Raw genomic sequence first — 19,175 nt, 5'->3', positions numbered from 1 at the left:
CCGAGTTCTAATGTTGTAAACATTTATTTAAAAAATACTACGGAAGAGATGTGGATTCAAAAAACAGAGTCATACACAGAAACAAAATGTACTGGACCAAGAAAAAAAAAAAAAAGACACCATAGGCATTTGAGAAGGGAGAATAGTGGAAAACTATTTACATGTCATTTATAAAAAAGCAAGTCTATAAAAGAGTGTAATACCAAGGTATAAATGCAAAATATAGCGGGCCATCACGTGAACAAACACACCAGCACCTCACAGAGCCAAGCAGCTGAGGGAACCTGGGTGGGGTCTGTTTTGCTTTGTCTGCAAGGCCGCTGGCGGTGTTCGAGCACCTCCCTCAGTCTGTGTCGCACAGCAGTCTGGGGGGGCAAAGAGGTGATGCGCCGTGAGGACAGCGTAAATCGATCCAGGGGAAACCCTCTCTACCAGAGAAATAAAATACAAGTGTAGGTGAGGAGCATAACGACGGGGCCCGTGCGTGGTCACGGCACGAGAAGGCGTGGGGGTGCAAGGCGGTTGCTACTGGTTTCTCCAAGGGTTGCTCCTCGGCCTGCCAAGAGGTCCAGGCAGGTGCCTGCCCACTCTTCGGTAGCTGCTTCTAGGTCAAGCTCAAGACGGTCCGGGCCTCTGCCCCACCAGCCTGGTCCCGGGCTGCCTGGGGAGAGGAGACAAAGGCCTGCTCTTTGAGACACGTGCTGGGGCCTCCCTTGGTGGTGGTCGTCTTCGTCCCTGACACCCCAACAGAGACGGGGGGCTAAGTGTTGCTCATGGCGATCCAACAGGACGTCTGTCCCTCAGCACACAGCCAACAGTGGCTGGGGCTGCGCTACCACAGCCCTTTTCTTCCGTGTGCTGGTGGCCGAAGGCAGGTCCTGCTGTGCCAGAGGCGGCTGGGCTGAGGGCAGGGCCACGAAATGCTTCAAGAACTCCAGAAAACTGAGGACTGGCTTGCCACACGGGAAGAGAGCTCTGCATGAGTCTACTCTGTCTCAGACGTACGAAGGAGGAGAAGGACATCAGTCAGAAATCAAGACCAAGTACCTTTTCTGGACACCTGGAAATCTGAAAGGAAGGTGACCCGGGCCCAAGGCAGACGTGCCTAAGCCCAGGCCCAGGCCCAGCCCCAGACCACCTGGGCACGAGCTGTTCACCCAGCTAGCCACCCCTCCTGCCTCCTCTGCCCCAGCACGCTGGACTGAGACCCTGCTCCCTTAAGACTCAAGCTTTCCATCCAGGACGAGCCGTGCCTGTCACAAGACAGCAAGGAACCGAGAGAACGGATGACAAGGACAGTTTCCCACACCTGTCCCAGGACCCGAAGGCCGGCTGGTCTTAGCACCCTGTTTTACCCCCCAAATCAAGAGCTGTCCTTCACACGAGGAAATGTGAGGGCACCAGCCCCCGGCAGCAACAGAGGGCAGAGTGACCAGCTGGCAGCACTTTCCAGGACGGCATTCTGGAAACGTGTCTTCAGTGCAGCAGGCACAAGAGGAGGAGTACACAGGCTCCCTCCATGGAGTAAGTGAAGAGGACAGTCCCTAGGTCTTGGTGACAAGGCTCCTGTCCAGGGCACTCGTCCCTGGGGGAGGTGGAGGAGAAGGCAGAACCAGAGGAGGGTCTCTGGAAAGAAGAGCGAAGAAGAAATGCTCATCCGCTTTCCCACCTGGCCCGAAGAGCTCAGGCTCGGAGCACTATGTGGGGAAGGGGCCGGCAGGCCAACTGAAGTCCACAGAGCAGGAACTCCACAGATAGAACTTGGGAAAGAGGCGGCTCAGGGGAGCCCGGGCTGGGGAAGGGCAAAGTGCAGGAGGACAGCTGGCGCAAAACATAGGTAGTAGGGCTGTGTTCCACAGCGACCCTCGGCTCCGCCCGGCACAGCGCTCCCGGGCCAACGTCCCAACTCACTGGTCTCGTGGCAGCCACCGTGGCAGGTGTGGGGAAGCCCTCACGCACGGCACGCGGCTCCGGCTCTACTGACGCCTGGCTTCTGCTACCTCTGCACGATGTCACTGATCTCTTTCACGGAGCTGAGGAGCTTGCTGAAGTCCTGAGTGGCCGCCGGGCCACTCCCTGCTGTCGCTGGGCAAATCTGAAGCTCCCGGAGATTATTCTCCAGTTTGTTGATGGCCTCGCGGAAGGCAAACTTGTTCCTCATTTGCTGGATGGAATCCACATAGCTCACGCAGAACGTGCAGAGGTTCTTGCCGGCTTCTAGCACGGCGCTGTGGCTGGCCATCTGCTCGGAGTTCTTGGAGATGGCCAGGCACAGAGCCTCCGTGCCGTCCAGGACCACGCCCTTGGTGATGGTGCCACTGGCGATCCGCTCCGGAGGCTGGCGGGTTTTCCGAAGAGACACACGAGTTGATATGAGAGGAATGAAGGCAGTGGAGGCTGGCTGGTCCCCGGCCAGGGCAGAGGATGCTGACGGCACGGTGGAAGGGGTGGGAGCTGGGCTGGTTGGGGTCCCCGCCGGCTTGCTGGACGACTGTGGCTTTGGCATGGACGGGAGCACGGGCTTTTTGACACCCTCTCCCAGCGGACCGGGCTTGATGGTGTCACTGTTCACAGCATCCCCAACCACAGCCGTGGCTTTGGCTTTCCCACCAGTGCCGGCCTCCCCAGCTGCTTCCTGGCTCAGGTTCTGAGAGGGCTTCCCGGCTTTCCCAACGGAGGCTGGTGGCGGGGGCGGCGGGACAGGTTTGAGCTTGGACAGTTTCCCCTTGTCTCTCCCTGGGGACTCGGAGGAAGGCTTGTGCCTCCTCGCTCTGGGCTCCTCGGTGGAGGCCTTGCTGGCCCCTCCGGACGCGCCTGGCCCTGCTCTGCTGGCGGGGGGCACCGGCTCAGCTGTGGCAGGTGTCCCCAAGGCACCGGACTTCCCAGCCTCATCCTTGTGGGGAAGGCCCGAGGAAGGAGTCCCTGCGACCTGCCTGCGGAGGAGTTTTGGAGTCAGACTGGGAGGGCTGGAGCCTGGGCTGGACTCCCCTGTGTCTCGGAAGACCTCGTCCACTGCATCCTCGGTCTTTTTCACCAGCCTAGGCGGGGGAGTCACTGTGCCTCTGGTCACCTGGTCAGATCTGTTCTCACTTGCTCGCTTCCGAGGCAGAGCTGGCTTCTCGCTTTTGTGCCCTCCAAACGTGGACGAGTCGAACTGCCTCCCCGTGGACTGCAGATCCCGAGGCAGTGTGACAGACCTCCACTCTGTGTCCCTGGCCCCGTGGGGCACGCAGGAGGCAGAGCAAGACCTTAGGAAGCGCTTGCTGGAGCTGCTGCCGCTCTCTTCCTCACTGGCTGCCAGGCGGCTGCTGGTCAGTGTACTGGACTTTTTCCACAGGTGGGGAGACCGGAAGCCTGCACCCCCCGTCTCCCGGAAGGCTCCATTGGGAACACCAGCCCCGCTGCTGGGCTTTGGGGACTTGGCTGGCTCGGTTGTGTCCGAGGGTGTGAGGGCTGGCCCCCCGTTGCTGGTTTCTCGGCCCTCTTCCTCACTGGCCGCCTTGCGCTCGGGCTGGCCGTCCATTTCCCGGAAGGAGCTGCTGCGTTTCGGGGGGGTTGGGGCTGTTTTCTTCTTCTTCTTGATCAAGGCACTGAACAAGTTGGTTTTTTTGTCTTTGGGGAGAAGGCGCTCATCTTCATTTAGGCCACCATCCTGGGGACCTCGTTCTTTTCGAGGGAGCAGCGGAGACACAGGAGGCTCATGGTCCAGAGGATCTGAAACACAGTGGGAAGAGTTTTAACGACTCCAGACCGGAGGCTCCTTCGTGGGAGGAACCTGGGGTGGGCCGCCTGTTCTCTACAGAGGAGCAGTCAAGGGTCTGGGCTCTGGTAGGCCTGCATGTGAGCACCGGCTCTGCCACTCCCCAGTCACGGCCTGGGCAAGGGACGCCTCGGCGTGCATCCTCAGCTCTCTCATCTATGAAACGGAGGAGAACAAAACGCACCCATAGTGTTGTGGTGTGAACGTAATGCAGGGAGTGTAAAGCATTTGTTCCAGCTACCGGCACATAATTTCTCACTAACTGTTGTCACCACTGTTAATATTATTAGGAAAAGCGTAGGTCTCTTTTCCCTGAAGACAGCAACACAGAAAGCCGGGCCCCTTATCCCTGCCCTGGGGCTTCCTTGACAGCACAGAGTCCTCCAATACCACGATCTAGCACGTAAAAACCACGACAGGGCTGAGCAAAGGGTCAGGCCCCGTGCCTCTCGGACCTGCCAATCGAGGCTCCTAGGAGGTAAGGTCCGAAGGGAAGAGGCTGTGCAGCACAGTGACAACGGGCTACTTATTATGCTTGGCAAACAAGAAGGAGTGACCTTCACAAATTTTTAAATGGGCATTCTTTATATATGAATAACAGCTCCTAAGGAATCTTTCTGGTGTTGCCAAGCTCCCGGCTAGTGAATGACAGACTTCTCCCTCAGAGGGCAGCTGTGAGGAGAGCGGCTTTCTGTCCCACCCAGAGCAGCACAGAGGACGTCTGTAACTGGAGCAGAGGTGTAAGGCGGCACCTGTCAGAACACCAGGTGGCACGCAGGACACCTGACTCAGAGGACCGAGGACCTCCAAAACTTTAATCCAGCAGAAGAAGTCGAAGAACGTGAACTTCTAATGAATTATGCACAGTGCTGAACAGCTAATTGACACTCCTGGCTCACCATGAGATTACATATCAAAACACCCCTCGGATGAATACTGACGGGCATAAATGAACATGACTGCTTATCACTGGGCTTTTAATAAGCCTGAAGTTCCCACAGCGGCCTCCCCCATCTCCACCGCTCAACCACCTGAAATCATGACAACTAACACAAGGACAAAGGTCCAAGCTTCTGGATGGATGGTCTACATGCCGGGAACTCCAAAGCGGGTGAGCAAGACGATCCAGGGGGGTGTGGAAAGAAGGCATTATAATTTGGATTTTTTAATGTAAACCTTCTAAGTGTACGTTTTTGGTGTATTTTATAATATACATGTCTGTGCGGTAGTACGTGTATATGCTTAGGCTGCACGGGCGACTTTTTTAACCACTATGGGTACACAATAAAAACAATTTGGGAATCCTGTGATGGCTAAACATCTCATTGTTCTGCCCCTTCCGGTTCACTCCTCTGTGGTCCATCCCAGCATCCCCTGGGAGCCTCTACAATCCCAGATTCCTGGGGTTTTGCCGGGACAGCAGGGCACAGGGCAGGCACTAGGGCAGTGTCGGCAGTATTATTCCTCCTGACTCCCTGAGACCCCCGTGCACCACTCCCACCTCCCCCGCACGTCTAGGCAACAGTGGCCGACAGTCTTTCCTCAGAGACCACGCGTGGACACCAGCTCTGTGCCGCGGGTGTCTCCTGGCTCTGTCAGTTCCAGTGAGCTTCTCATATCAGTGCTTTCACAACAAGCTGCTCTTCGTTTGGTTCAATATTTATTATTGTTCTATCTGCCCTGCAAGAGCAACCACAAATGCTGTGAATAATACATGAAAAGGCGGGTTTGTTCTCCCTCGGTTTCATAAGCACCTGTGCCTACTCGACCAAACTAACCGCTGAAGCCAATGGTTCCTAATGATTCCCAGAAGGAGGGGCAGGATGCTGTGCAGAGAGAAGAACCTTTCTCTTTGCAAAGCTGGATCACTAACAAGGAATTTGCCTGCCCTTCTGTGCAGGTCCACTCACTGCTTCCCATCTGCCTGTACTGACTGGCCCTGGGGGTGTGGATTCCTCTGGGTGTCTGGTGGGGCCGGGGGGACATACCGGTCTCTCCCGGGCCCTTGGAGTGGGGTGTCTCAGGCACATCAGTGGGGTCTTTGTGGTCCACAGCTCTCCTGGAGGTTCTTGTCTTGGTGGGCAGCTCTGGGGCCTGCAGCAAAGTACTTGCAACCCCTCGCACACCTTTTTTCCCCAGTTCCTTTTCCACTTCTACGAACAAAAATAAAACCAAAAATCAGCAGCCATCAGTAATGGTATCAGTTTGGTATGCTGGTGTTTTTTGTTTTTTTTTTTCCCTCAGGTGGGAGTGGTCACCCATGCACAGTTACAGAAAAGAGATACAGATGCTGAGAAAATCGCACTCGGTACTCATCAGAGTTGTGCATGGCTATAAGACAGCTCCATGTTCAACACCTCTGCCCAGCTCTCTGGTCTCAGGAACTTGCTGGCCTGGGCTCTTCTCGCAGGAAGTGAACTAAAGGGCCAAGGCTGGAGTCCCACCTGGCTGTCCCTTCCATCCCAACCGCTCACGCCACTGCAGGCACCCCCAGGAATGGGCACTTTACCATCTGATATGCTGGATTCCTGGAACATTGTCTCAAAGGCTTGGTGGATTTCAGCAAAGGAGGGCCGGTCAGAGGGATTCCATTGCCAACCTGGACAGAGGAAACCCAGTCAGACCATGCACAAGGCCCTGCTAATAAGTGGGGGGCTAGCAATTCTCAAGGGAAGTCTGGTAATAGAAGAAGCACCCCAGGGGCGCCTGGGTGGCTCAGTCGGTTAAGCGTCTGCCTTCAGCTCAGGTCACAATCTCCGGGTCCTGGGATCAAGCCCTGTGTCAGGGTCCCTGCTCAGTGGGAAGTCTGCTTCTCCCTCTCGCTTTGCCCCCCTCCACTCGTGCTCTCTCAAATAAAATCTTAAAAAAAAAAAGCACCCCAATCCTGCTAACCATCTTTTGCTGTAACAAGGTAAAGTGACAAATGTCACTGTGTCCTATTACAGACATTAAGAATTCAAAAAGACTTTAGGTATCGGCAGGAATGTGGATTGTAAACCCCCAGAGAAACGTGATAGCAAGAACTACATTTACAAATCTTTTCCCCAGCCCCACTCTAGCAAGTGCCGAGAATCACTGAGTCAAATGGCTTGCACTCTATTTTACCCTTACTTCTGGGTTATCAAAGTCTGAAATCCTCATCAGTAAAGAGATGTTAATTAAAACAAGATTAACATGAGGGTTTTTTTTTTTAAGTAGGCTCCATGCCCAGTGTGGAGCCCAATGCAGACTGGAGCTCAGGACCCTGACTTCAAGACCTGAGCTGAGATCATGAGCTGGATGCTTAACCAACTGAGCCACCCAGGCGCCCCAAGATTGACGTGAGGATTAAGGACTGATGAAGCCCCGTGTTGTGAGAACGCAGAGTTACTCTCCTACATCTCTGGTGGGAGTATAAACTGGTACATCTTTCCTCAAAAACAATTTGGTAAAATCTATCAAAATCTAAAATGCAAATAGCCCTTGGAACCAAGAGTTCAACTTTTAGAAACACCAGCAAAATGTACAGAGGTATACGTATAAGGGTGTTCATCCCTGCTTTGTTTATAATGGCAAAAGCCAACAAATGTGTAAAACCAAATGTCCACCAAAATGGGACCGGATGAATTAATAAATCATTTAATGGAAGTTAAACAGCTATATAAAAATAAGGGGGTGGGGAGTGAGAGAGAGATCTTTGAAATATGGACAGAAAAGATATGCCTGTCATACAGCTATGTGCACAAAAAAGTTGAGAGAATGATTTTATATATGTAAATATAAATATATATAATAAAGCCAACGAGATAGACATCACCCGCAGTATTTACCTACTGCAGCAGACTATTTGGAGGTAGGGCCCAGTAATTTGTATTTATTAACAAGAAATCCAAGTTTGGTGTCGATCAATCCCATTTTTGCATTAGAAACAAACCCCAAAACCCCCTCACACATGAAGACTACGTACAATGTGTATGGACACACTGAGAAAAGTCGTGCGTGAGTATGCACCTAACTGCTACACTGGCTGCTTCTGTGAGTGCGGAAAGGAAGCGGAGCACTATTTCAGTCTGGGAATACAGTCCAGGACGATAATTTCTCACAGTGCCCACGAAGAATTTCTACAACTGGCGGGGGAAGGCTCACATGCTCGCATGAGTTCGTAGACCTTCTCCGGGCAGCCTTCTGGGCGCTCCATGCGGTAGTCCTTCTCTAGCAGCTCATACACCTGGGACAGGTCAATTCCTGGGTAAGGCGACATGCCATAGGTAGCAATTTCCCAAAGCAATACTCCAAAAGCTACAAGCAAAAAGAAAGAGACAGCTTGTTCAAGATGCATGAAGCTTAACCATACTGCATTTAAAATTGGTTACCTATGTAGTGGACATTCGAAGTTACACCCTCAGAAGCAGGCCAGGCACATCTTACCAGGCTCTGAATGACCAACAGCCCAGGACAGAATGAGATGTTAACACCCCGCCCCATCCAAAATATGCTGAATGGGAGAAGAAACTGGGCTGATCGGCCCCTCCACTGTCTCTGAGGTAATGTGACCACCTTGCTGGGATTTATGGTAGAGGGCACCTAGCGCTGGAAGTCAGGAGGCCACTTCTACTCCTAGATCTGAGAGCAAGTAGCTGAATGTCTAAGACAAGCCACCTCTTTCTGGTGTACAGTATCCTCTCCAAGGGCCCTTCCAACTCCAAACATTTCATAAAAATCATAAAATCGGGGCGCCTGGCTGGTTCAGTTGGTTACACATACAACTCTTGTCAGCTCAGGTCACAATCTCAGGGTCATGAGATCGAGCCCCATATGGGGCTCCACACTCAGCATGGAGTATGCTTGAGATTCTTTCCCTCTGCATGTGCACGCACGTGCCCTCTCTCTCAAAATAAATAAAATCTTTAAAAAAATATTTGAAAGTCTTGAAAGCCCAGATGATAGCCTTGAAATTCCAGATCTCATTAAAGGGACCAGGACTCCTTGGAGAAATGGGTGATTCAGGTCTAGGGCAGCGAATGAACCTGGAATATCTTTATTGCTCTAGACAGCACAGACGCTACTGAAGACTACCAGGGTCTTGTAAAAGGACCAGAAGCAATCTGAAGTTCCCACTGGCCAAATAAGAGACGATCTGAGTATCAATAAGGAAAAGAACTAGAGCGGATTAAAATATATCAAACATGTCATATCTATCTATCTATCTATCTATCTATCTATGTAGCTATCGTAATAATGTCACAAAAGAAAACAACCCCAAAATCTACTTGGTCATCACTGGAGGGTATTAAAAACCAACTTGTTTGTGTGAACACTGGGAAACAAGGGCAAGGAAGCAAACAACGATGCTGCCTTTCCTAAATGAACTGCACCCCCGAGTAACCCAACAGAGGAGGGTTTCTTCTTACAGAAGTACTGAGCTAAAGAGGGAATAAGGAGTGACAGAATTAGAGAAGCCCCATTTGGCAACCCCTCATCAAAAAGTGGACCTGGGCAATGGGTACCAGGAGCTGCTAAAATCGTAGGAGAGAGGGAAACGGAGCCCCGTGCGTTGTTGATGAAACAGGACACCACAGTGCATGACGTCGTCCTGCTGAATGAAGTCAAAGCCGAGGATGACCCAGCGGCCCAGACCCACCTGCCCTAAACTTACTAGGAATACCGAAGACAGAGGAACACACTAAACCACAGTGCAGGGATGCAGTGTGGGAGATGTGGAAGGACACGTGAGGGGTTTCTTCAACAGACAGACAGCAAGGGCAGAGAAACGATGGAGCAGGAGCTTACAGACCAGACGGCACTGAGGGCGCATCGACCACCCGCCTGTGTGAACGGTACCTGGACCTCAACTCAAACAGACCGTAAAAGTAGGACTTTTACGACTCAAGTGGAAATGTGAACACACTGTATCGTGATATTCAGAAATTACTGTCAATTTGGGGAGAAGGGGCAATGTGGTTACAAGAATAAAAAAGCCATCTTTGAGAGACTCATACTAAAATATTTATGGACAAAATCACATGCTCTCTGGGATCTGCTTCAAAATAGTCGGGAGGGAGGACAGAGGGTGTAGGAGCACCACGAGCTGATGGCCGGGGAAGGCGGGTGATACGTGCACAGGGGTCATGACACAACTCCGCCTTCTTCGGTGTATGCTTACCACCTGCCACAATAAGAAGTTCTTCAACAAAAGGTAAAAATACTGGCACATGAAGCTTCCAAGGGCAATATCCTACTTAAAGCCCAAACCAAACTACATAGCATTCCCTGCTCAGGAGACCCTGGGTGCCTGCTGGGCTGGTTAACTGCCCCCACAAACCCAAGCAGCACACTGTGGATGAAGGTGGTAAGTTAGAGGGGAAGAAAAAAAGTTAATCTAAATTATTTTGGAAGAAAACGCTGGCTTTTATTTCATTTTGGAGAGAAAACAGGAGTAAAAACTGTAAAGGGAGAAAGAGAAACAAAAGAAAAAATGAACTTGTGGGACTTCATCAAGATAAAAAGCTTCTGCACAGCCAAGGAAACAGTCAAAAAAACTAAGAGGCAGCCCACGGAATGGGAGAAGATATTTGCAAATGACACTACAGATAAAAGACTAGTATCCAAGATCTACAAAGAACTTCTCAAACGCAATACACGGGAAACAAAAAAATGGGCAGAAGATACGAACAGACACTTTTCCAATGAAGACATACAAATGGCTAACAGACCCATGAAAAAATGTTTAAAATCATTTGCCATCAGGGAAATTCAAATCAAAACGACATTGAGATACCACCTTACGCCAGTTAGAATGGCAAAAACTGACAAGGGAGGAAACCACAAATGTTGGAGAGGATGTGGAGAAAGGGGATCCCTCTTACACTGTTGGTGGGAACGCAAGTCGGTACAGCCACTTTGGAAAACAGTGTGGAGGTCCTTTATAAAGTTAAAAATTGAGCTACCCTATGATCCATCCATTGCACTACTGGGTATTTACCCCAAAGATACAGACGTAGTGAAGAGAAGGGCCATATGCACCCCAATGTTCATAGCAGCATTGTCCACAATAGCTAAATCGTGGAAGGAGCCGAGATGCCCTTCAACAGATGATTGGATTAAGAAGATGGGGTCCATATATACAATGGAATATTACTCAGCCATCAGAAAGAATGATTACCCAACATTTGCAGCAACATGGATGGGACTGGAGGAGATTATGCTAAGTGAAATAAGTCAAGCAGAGAAAGACACTTATCATATGGTTTCACTCATTTATGGAACATAAGAAATAGGAAGATGGGTAGGAGAAGGAAGGGAAGAATGAAGGGGGGGTAAAAAGAAGGGGGAATGAACCGTGAGAAACTGTAGACTCTGGGAAACAAACTGAGGGCTTCAGAGGGAAGGGGGTGGGGAACTGGGATAGGCCGGTGATGGGTAGTAAGGAGGGTACGTATTGCAAGGAGCACTGGGTATTATACGCAAACAATGAATCATGGAACATTGCATCAAAAACTAAGGATATACTGTATGGTGACTAACAAAACATAATAAAAAATTATTATAAGAAAAAAGAATTAAGTAATAAATGAAGGAGCAAGAAAGAGGCAGTGAAAAGGCACGGAGAGTGAGGAAAATGGGAGAAGGAGCCCACCCTGGCAGACGAGGGCTGACCAGGAGCAGCAGCAGCCCTTACCCCAGACGTCGGACTTGATGGAGAACTTATTGTAGGCCAGGCTCTCTGGCGCCGTCCACTTGATCGGGAACTTGGCCCCAGCGTGGGCCGTGTAGGTATCCCCGGTCATTAACCTGCTCAGGCCGAAATCAGCCACCTTCACCAAGTGGTTCTCCCCGACCAGGCAGTTTCGGGCAGCGAGATCTCTGGGAAGAGAAAGCGTTCATCCGTGAGAGTTGTGACCAGCTTTCCCGGCTTCACGAATCCACCACCAGCGAGTGAGGGCACACTCCCGACAACTGGGTCCAGTCCCCCGGGGAACGTGTGTGAATACCCCAGCGGGAGCAGCGCTCGTCCCTTGCATCCGCCTGAGCTCCCACCAAGGTGAGAGGCGGCAGGGGGTGCAAGTTCACTACCCTAGGCCTCCGCTACCCTCATCCTCACAATGAAGCTGATAATGGCAGCGCCTACTTCTTAGGGCTGTCGTGAGCGGCCACGAGTTAATACGTAGAGTGCTTCCACTGACGCCTGCACACCTACGGTCACCTAAGGGTCTGCCGGGTCAGGACAGCTCTACGCCAGGCACAGGGAACAAAGGCACCAGCCAGTCCTCAACTTCCATCAGAGGGAGCCTCCATTTGGCCTATCCAGACTTGAGAAAGGACAAAATAAAACAAAGCTCACAGCATCTTCCCCCCAAATTGTGTTTCGCACTCTCCTCTTTCCTCCTGATGCTTATCCGAACGTATCCTACAAAATCTCCCCTGTATAATCAGCTTCCTCTCGCCTCCTGCTTGTCCCAGGGAGGTGGGAGTCTAATCTCTGGTTCATGGATGTTAACCATGAAATCGCAAGGCAAAACGGAGCGGAGGAGTGAGAAGAGGCAGCACCTTCGGGCGATGGGCGCCTAAGACAGCCTGATTATCAGCAATCAGAGAGAAACTAAATGCAGAAGACTTGTGCCTAATCGGATTTTGGTAAAGCATTTTAAGTTCGTGAAATGAAGAGGGAACGGATCTAGCCATGCAAAGCAAACCAGAAGTCAAGAAATCTCAATTTGCAGCCTCAGAGGGTTCACCTTCTTGAGTAACAGGAGCATGGGACTCAGCTCTCACGCGGCCCAGGAAATCTGTCTTACAGGGAGCGGCCAGCCTTCCACACATGCTGCTCCCATTCCTCACTATGAAATCTCATGTACAGGCTTCATACTTGAGCTAATTGGGTACGAAAGTTCACAGCAGCGGCGTGGAGAACATCTTGTGTAAAAGTCACCGGCAAGGCCCATCAGCCCCTGTCCTGCTTAGGCCGTCACTTCGCTAGGAAGCCATTTCCACCAGCAAGGAATGCGAACACGAAGATAATTGTGCACGCTTGAAGGTCAAAACACTCCAGGCTTCAAAACAGCAAATTTAGAACTACATATACACAGTTCTGACAATCGTGGAAACATCCCTGAACCAGAGGACAGCGAGTTAAGTGGAGAATGAAATGATAATAAAGAGAAAGGAGGGAGAAAACACGCAATGGCAAAAACAAAGCCCGTGCACCGGCTGTGACCGCGAGCCTGTGCAGACGCCACGCCAGCCTCCCGGGGGAGGAGGTCATTACGGATGAGCACCTGCCTCGCACTCTGCTTCCTGGGGAGCGCTGATTATCAGGAAGGATGCCTCTGATGAACTTCACTTAGTATTCCACGTGGCCCAAAACGGTGCTGAGGGGAAACAGTTCTTACCGTGGGGCTCCACTGCTCGGCGGGTCCAGGGTCTAGGCCTGCTGAGTTTGGTCCTGGACGTACGCCTGAAGCCAGCGAGGTCAGGAACCCAGCGTCTGCCTTTGGCCCAAGGCCTGCCGTATTGCCAGCACTAAAGCGAGAAGCTGAGCCCTAAGACCCTGCAGGTTGGAGCTTTGTAAAAGGTTGCCGGCCGCACGCCGGCCCCGCGGCTCTGTGGCAAGGGCTGCCTGGCCAGGCTCCTACCTGTGGATGAAGTTCTTCTTCTCCAGGTACTCCATGGCGGACGAGATCTGAGTGGCCATGTACAGCAGCACCACGGCGTTCACCTCCTGCCGGTTACACTCTCTCAGGTAATCCAACAGGTTCCCATAGGTCATGAACTCAGTGATTATATAGAATGGGGGTTCCCGGGTGCAGACCCCTGCCAACAAGAAAGACATCGTGGGCTTTGGTGTGCTGCTCTGCTCCCGAGCGCACCAACCCCCGAAAGGCCCGCGCGATACCGAAGGGCTCCTGAAACGGCTTCTGTCTCTGCCCCTAAGTCTAGGGTCCAACCTCTACCACAGTTCCAAGCACTCGTGGCTTGTGATCACGTTCCTGTGGGAGGGACGTGGCCATGCTCTTTTCTTCTTCTTGGGCCCTTGAACTCCAACACAAGAGGCTGCCACCGAGTTGAGAGGCAAAGGTCTGGCGCACACCAAACAGCCTACACCACTGTCAGTTCACCCCCACACGGTGATGTCTGCCTACAGAATAACTGCAGTGAAGGGACTCTGGAAAATTCCTGTTTCAGAAGCCATTTGAGATTTGCATTTGATTGCTTTTAGGTATCGATTTAAAGTAATAACGTCCTCCCCCAACCCCTTAAAAAAGAAATGGGGGGAGGGGGCACCTGGGTGGCTCAGTCGGTTAAGCATCTGACTCTAGGTTTTGACTCAGGTCATGATCTCAGGGTCCTGAGATTGAGCCCCTCATTGGGCTCCATGCTGGATGTGAATCTGCTTAAGATTCTATCTCCCTCTCCCTCTGCCTCCCCGCCCCCTCTCCTCCTCTAAAAAAAAGAAAAAGAAAAAAAGAAGAAAAGAAGAAAGAAAAAAAGAAAGTAATAACATATTCTCACACACACACACACACACACACACACACACACACACCCCGTCCCACGTCGGCCCCCTTTTTACCACGGGCTGAGGACTGGCAGAGGACAGATGTCCCCCTCAGGGACGTTCATGCAGCAAACCATCCACCTCTTCCTTCCCAGCCCCTGCACCACCCAGAGGGTCTGATGAAAAGGCCCCCCTCCAGAGCTCTGCGCACTCACCGAGCAACTGCACTAGATTGGGGTGCTTGATCTCTTTCATTACCGCAGCTTCTTTCAAGAACTCTTCTACCTCCATGGTGTCCTCCTGTGGAGACAAAGGGATGAAGTTGTTTCCGCGGGAAGGTGCAGCTTGAATGGTTAGCGCAAACCCGAGCTCCGACTGACAACCACGCTGGCCCACACGGCTCTGGACGGGCTCCCCGGGTCGTCGCCCCGGCAGCACAGGGAATCTTCCCCTTTGGTGCTGAACTCGTGAATTCTCACCGAGGGCAACCAAGAGATGTCGGCAACTTGCTTCCAGGGACTGCTGTGTGGACGGTATTTCCCTAAGGAATAGCGGGTTTCCAAGGAGCCCTAAAACACTTCCCATTAAAAAACAAAAATCACCTGAAGAATCAGAAACATACCCAATTTAACGGAAGACACCCTGAGGACACAAGAAGATACTATCCTACCGAAGAAGAACCGCAACTCAACATATGATCGAGGAGGCTCAACTGCAGAGCATTCTGAAACGCGGCGTCACGGAGCAATCACCACCACCGACCAGGCAGACTGACTCAGGTTCTAAAACAGGCCTCCGCAGCGGCCCCCTAATGACAGATTCACCAGGTCACGTTTTAGCAGGTTCACCGTATGGAAATGCCACGCGGAGACAAAGATCCCAGCAAACGCCCAGAGCAAACATGATGCTAGTTCCGCACCTCCTCACGTGCTTCGGGTCGAGGCTCCCCCTGGAGCGCTGGGCGCCTCGCCCCGCACACGGCGGCCGGCCCTACTGCGCAGGAGCCTTCTGTGGCTCGTGTAAGGTAAACCTCTTTGGACTTAACCGACTGTCCTCTGACTAACCACCGCAATAAGAAGCAGGTGGGGGGCGAATGACCTGGTCTGTCTGCCGTGACAGCCTGGCTACAAGGGCCAGCGAGAGAAGCAGGACACCTCCCTCCAAGTTTCAACGCGGAGTCTGAATTTGTCCAGAGAGAAAGACTGCAATGCGAATGGGAAGTGATCTGGAAAACTAGACTCACCCGAGAGGAAAGCTTTATCAACGTTTTCCTTTTTTTGAAAAAAAGGTTGATTTATTTATTTGAGAGAACAAGAGGGAGCACGCGCACACACGGGGAGGGCCAGATGGAGAGAGAAACCTTAGCAGACTCCCTGCTGAGTGTGGAGCCCACGTGGGGTTCGATCCCATGACCCTGGGATCATGACCCGAGCTGAAACCAAGAGCCGGACACTGCACCGACTGTGCCACCCAGGGGCCCCTTTATCAACCTTATTTTCAATGTGGCACCTTATACACTGTGTCTGCCCCTTCGGGAGACAGCGAGCTCAGGTGTCCTTACTGCGGCATCACCGTGGCTGCGCCATTCCTGCCCCCGCACGTGGGGACGACTTCCAGAGGACAGGTCATCCTCTACCTCGTGCGTGCCTGCTGCGGTCAGTCATGTTTACTAGCGGAGCATGGCCGCTGAGGACACGTGTCTGCCCATTATCACGTAGCTTAGGGCTCTGCGAGGCTGAGACTCAGAGACAATTTATTGCTCTTTAACAATGGTCAGCCGTTCTAATGTCAATTAAACATCACATCAAGCTGTACGGGGGACAAGAACTCATCCCTGCCACCACCCCACTGGCTGCTCAATTCTTCGGAGTCCTCTGCTCCTTAACATGCTCAGCAGACCATGCCGCTTGTGCGTGGAGCGCTCTGATCCGCCGGGTGACACGCTAATGTCAAGGCGGGAGAGCACGCGCCTGCCGGAGTCGGCGAGTCAATGCCGCTCACGTAAGGACCACGGGCTTCAAGAACCTTGCCTGGCCAGCAATATGTTCAAAATGCAGCTCTCAGATAAAGCTTTCTAGACAAGTGGAGTTTTCCTTTTTTAAAGTGGCACATAATAAACCACCCACAGTGAAATCATTTCAGAAAGATCATGCGCTCTCATAGCTACGGACTCTTTTCTAAAAGAACCATGTCTGGATCTTGAGAGGCGTGAACGCGCAGAAGGAACAATAGGGCTTTCAAAGGCAGCCCTCTCCTCTCTCTGTCTCGCTCTCCCCTCACTCATACACACGCGCGTACACGTGCGCACAGTATAAATAATTCCTGGTTTTTTTCTTTCAGGACAATCGGCGTGAACTTGTCTCCCCCTGCTGGACTCAGGCCTGGTTCAATTTACAATGGAAACTCCTAGCAGTGTTGGACTTTTGCAGCTGTATGAAACTGGAGACACCCCCAATGCCAGCCTGCTCTAGTCCTTGACTTTGATCTAAAAACCTTCCATCTGGGGCACCTGGGTGGCTCAGTCGGTTGAGCGTCTGCCTTCAGCTCAGGTCATGACCCCAGGGTCCTCGGGTCAAGTCCTGCATCTGGCTCCCTGCTCAGTGGGGAGCCTGCTTCTCCCTCTCCCTCTGATGCTCCCCCTGCTGGTGTGCTCTCTCCCTCTCTGACAAATAAATAAAATATTAAAAAATAATATAAATAAAATAAAAACCTTCCATCTTTTTTTTTTTTTTTTTGAAAGGTCTTCCAGAGTAAAGTAAAACGCACTCCGATCAATTAAGGTGAAGGCTGAGTGTCGGCCTCGTCTGTTGGGAGGGCACTGGGTCAGCCAGCTCTCCTCACCAGGACTGACCGGCCTGGCCTCGATGCGCACGAAGGCCTGGCAGGTACAGGGGGAGGTTAATGGCTTCTGAGTTACGCAGACCAAGCCTTGCCACTGCGTGGCCGCACGAAGTTACTCACATGCCCGGTAAGGGACGTTTCTCTGAACGTCCCCTTCTAGTCCACAAATGCGGAGAAGAGCTGCATCTGCCTCGTGGGCAGGATTCCATCCGCGGGACCCCCTTTTACTGGAATGAAGACAGGTGATCTCCATTCCTGGGAAGCAGGCTAAATACAGTGCTTGTAAGAGAGACGGGCTGGGTCTTCAGTTAGCGTGGCTTTGTGTTGTCTTTCTCACAGACACAGATTCTCCAGACCCAGGATCTCACGGGTGCTTTCTATCCAGCTTCGCCCTTCCTGCTCACTGGCCTCCCCCAGGCGCAGGCGTTCTATGGCTTTAACAAAGAACAGCGTTCGTGTAAATGGCTCAGCATCCCCCTGGTGCTGCAGCACAGCCCTGAGTGCCCTTCACGCCTCCTTGAGTCTCAGCAGGGACCACGGCCCTGGAGCGGGTTCCAAGGAGAGCTCAGTTTCCACATCTGTCGCTGGTTCTCAACCAAATGTGGGGTTAGCACGGTTACCACCATAGTGAAGGGCCATCCGGCAGCCTGCAGAGATGGGCAGAGCCGTTGAGCCAGGCCAAGGGAGGTGTTCACCAACCAGATGCACGAGAAACCACCTCACACAGAACCCGTGTGGCCCTGGTCCTCAAACACACGGTGTACCTAGCTCCCAGCCAGAAGAGAACCCTCTGCAAGAGCGAGAAACACGGCAACAGTGGGCGCCTCTCTCCCTGTGCACGCCCCCTCGGGGAGTCGGAGAGCCGGGGCACGTGAGTGTCCGGTGCCATCCTGGAGCCCTTCCTTCTCTGCTCGTTTCTGGAGCTCCCTAACAGAATCAACTTCCTGGGGAAAAAGACAACAAACAAAACCCGAACCCAAACAGACCACGTTGGCCAGCGCAGAGTCATGAAGGCACTTTGCCAGCACCGCTGGTCAAGGACAAATTGGTACATGCTCCTCGATCTGTGCACTCTGGGGAGCTGACCAGCAGGACAGTTTCCACGTGTCCAACAAGAAGAATCCGCGTGGCACCGTCTGTAACAGCAAAGTACGGGAAAGAACACCAATGCCCACTGAAGGCTGGTACGTGTTAAGATATACCCATTCAAAAACAGATCACCTTACGGGTACCAACAAGGAACAATGCCAGGATACACGGACGCCAGAAGGCACAGAGAAGTGTCTAGAACACGTGGCCGTATGGTTCAAAAAGATACCCACACGTGGACTATCTCTGGAAAGTCACAAAAATCAAGGGTAGAAGATGCTATGCACATACATTACCTATTTGAAAAACAGGTAAAGAACTGAGTGCAATTTTAAGTCTTCACATTTTTCAACAACGTTATTTTCCACTATTTTAATGGTAAATCTGTCATAGCTTATGAGTCAATCCTATCACCACACTAGATCAACAGTAGTCTTTCCCAAATTCTACGACTTACAGAACCGTTTCATGGAAAAAAAACGGACTTACAAACAAACTTTTGGACTACGGCTCATTTGAAACGTGGGGCTTTCTTGTAGCGGACAGCTGGTTCTCTCAGGCACATCCCACCTGTAACACTGATAATACACAGGTAACGGTAAGCCTACAGCCTGCCGAATTACGTCAGAACTCAAACTAGCAGTACTCATCCGTGGGCCTCTGCTTTAATCCCAGTCTCCCGCCCATAGAGGTCACCCTGGTGCACTCCTGTTTCCCCGTCTCTTCTGGTCTCAGGCCCCGAAGGTACAGGACCCAATGCTGCGTGGTGGATAATAGAGAGACCGGGTTAAAGCAGGGTCTTGCCACCTGTGCCACCTCAAGAGGGGCCAGCAACACAAAACAGGTGGGGTGGGGGGAAGGAGCAGACGGAGACTCAGGTGCCCAGTTGGGTCCTGGAGAGAAAGGGAGATCCAGCTGCAGCCTGAGGCAAAGTGAATACGGGCGGGAAGGGGATTTCTAAGACCTGTAACTGTAGTTTGTGTATTTTTCATGGTGTGTGAGGAATGAACC

General features: G+C 51.9%; 1 protein-coding gene across 2 annotated transcripts in view; it reads right to left on the bottom strand.

Annotated features, from left to right (window-relative positions):
* Positions 1–19,175, bottom strand: part of ABL1 (ABL proto-oncogene 1, non-receptor tyrosine kinase) — a 132,829-nt gene continuing 113,654 nt past the window's right edge. For both annotated transcript variants that reach the window (XM_026514196.4, XM_026514197.4), the window contains exons 5-11: positions 14,450–14,534; positions 13,372–13,549; positions 11,418–11,602; positions 7,886–8,038; positions 6,270–6,359; positions 5,749–5,913; positions 1–3,714 (exon numbers count right to left, since the gene is read on the bottom strand). In XM_026514196.4, the coding sequence (XP_026369981.1) occupies positions 1,997–3,714; positions 5,749–5,913; positions 6,270–6,359; positions 7,886–8,038; positions 11,418–11,602; positions 13,372–13,549; positions 14,450–14,534 (2,574 nt within the window). In that variant the 3' untranslated portion in view covers positions 1–1,996. The remainder of the gene's footprint in view (positions 3,715–5,748; positions 5,914–6,269; positions 6,360–7,885; positions 8,039–11,417; positions 11,603–13,371; positions 13,550–14,449; positions 14,535–19,175) is intronic.

Source organism: Ursus arctos, unplaced genomic scaffold (assembly GCF_023065955.2).
Source record: "Ursus arctos isolate Adak ecotype North America unplaced genomic scaffold, UrsArc2.0 scaffold_18, whole genome shotgun sequence".
In the NCBI taxonomy this organism is placed as follows: Eukaryota; Metazoa; Chordata; class Mammalia; order Carnivora; family Ursidae; genus Ursus; species Ursus arctos.
Note: the sequence above shows the minus strand (reverse complement) of the source record. Positions and strands in the feature narration are given on the sequence as shown.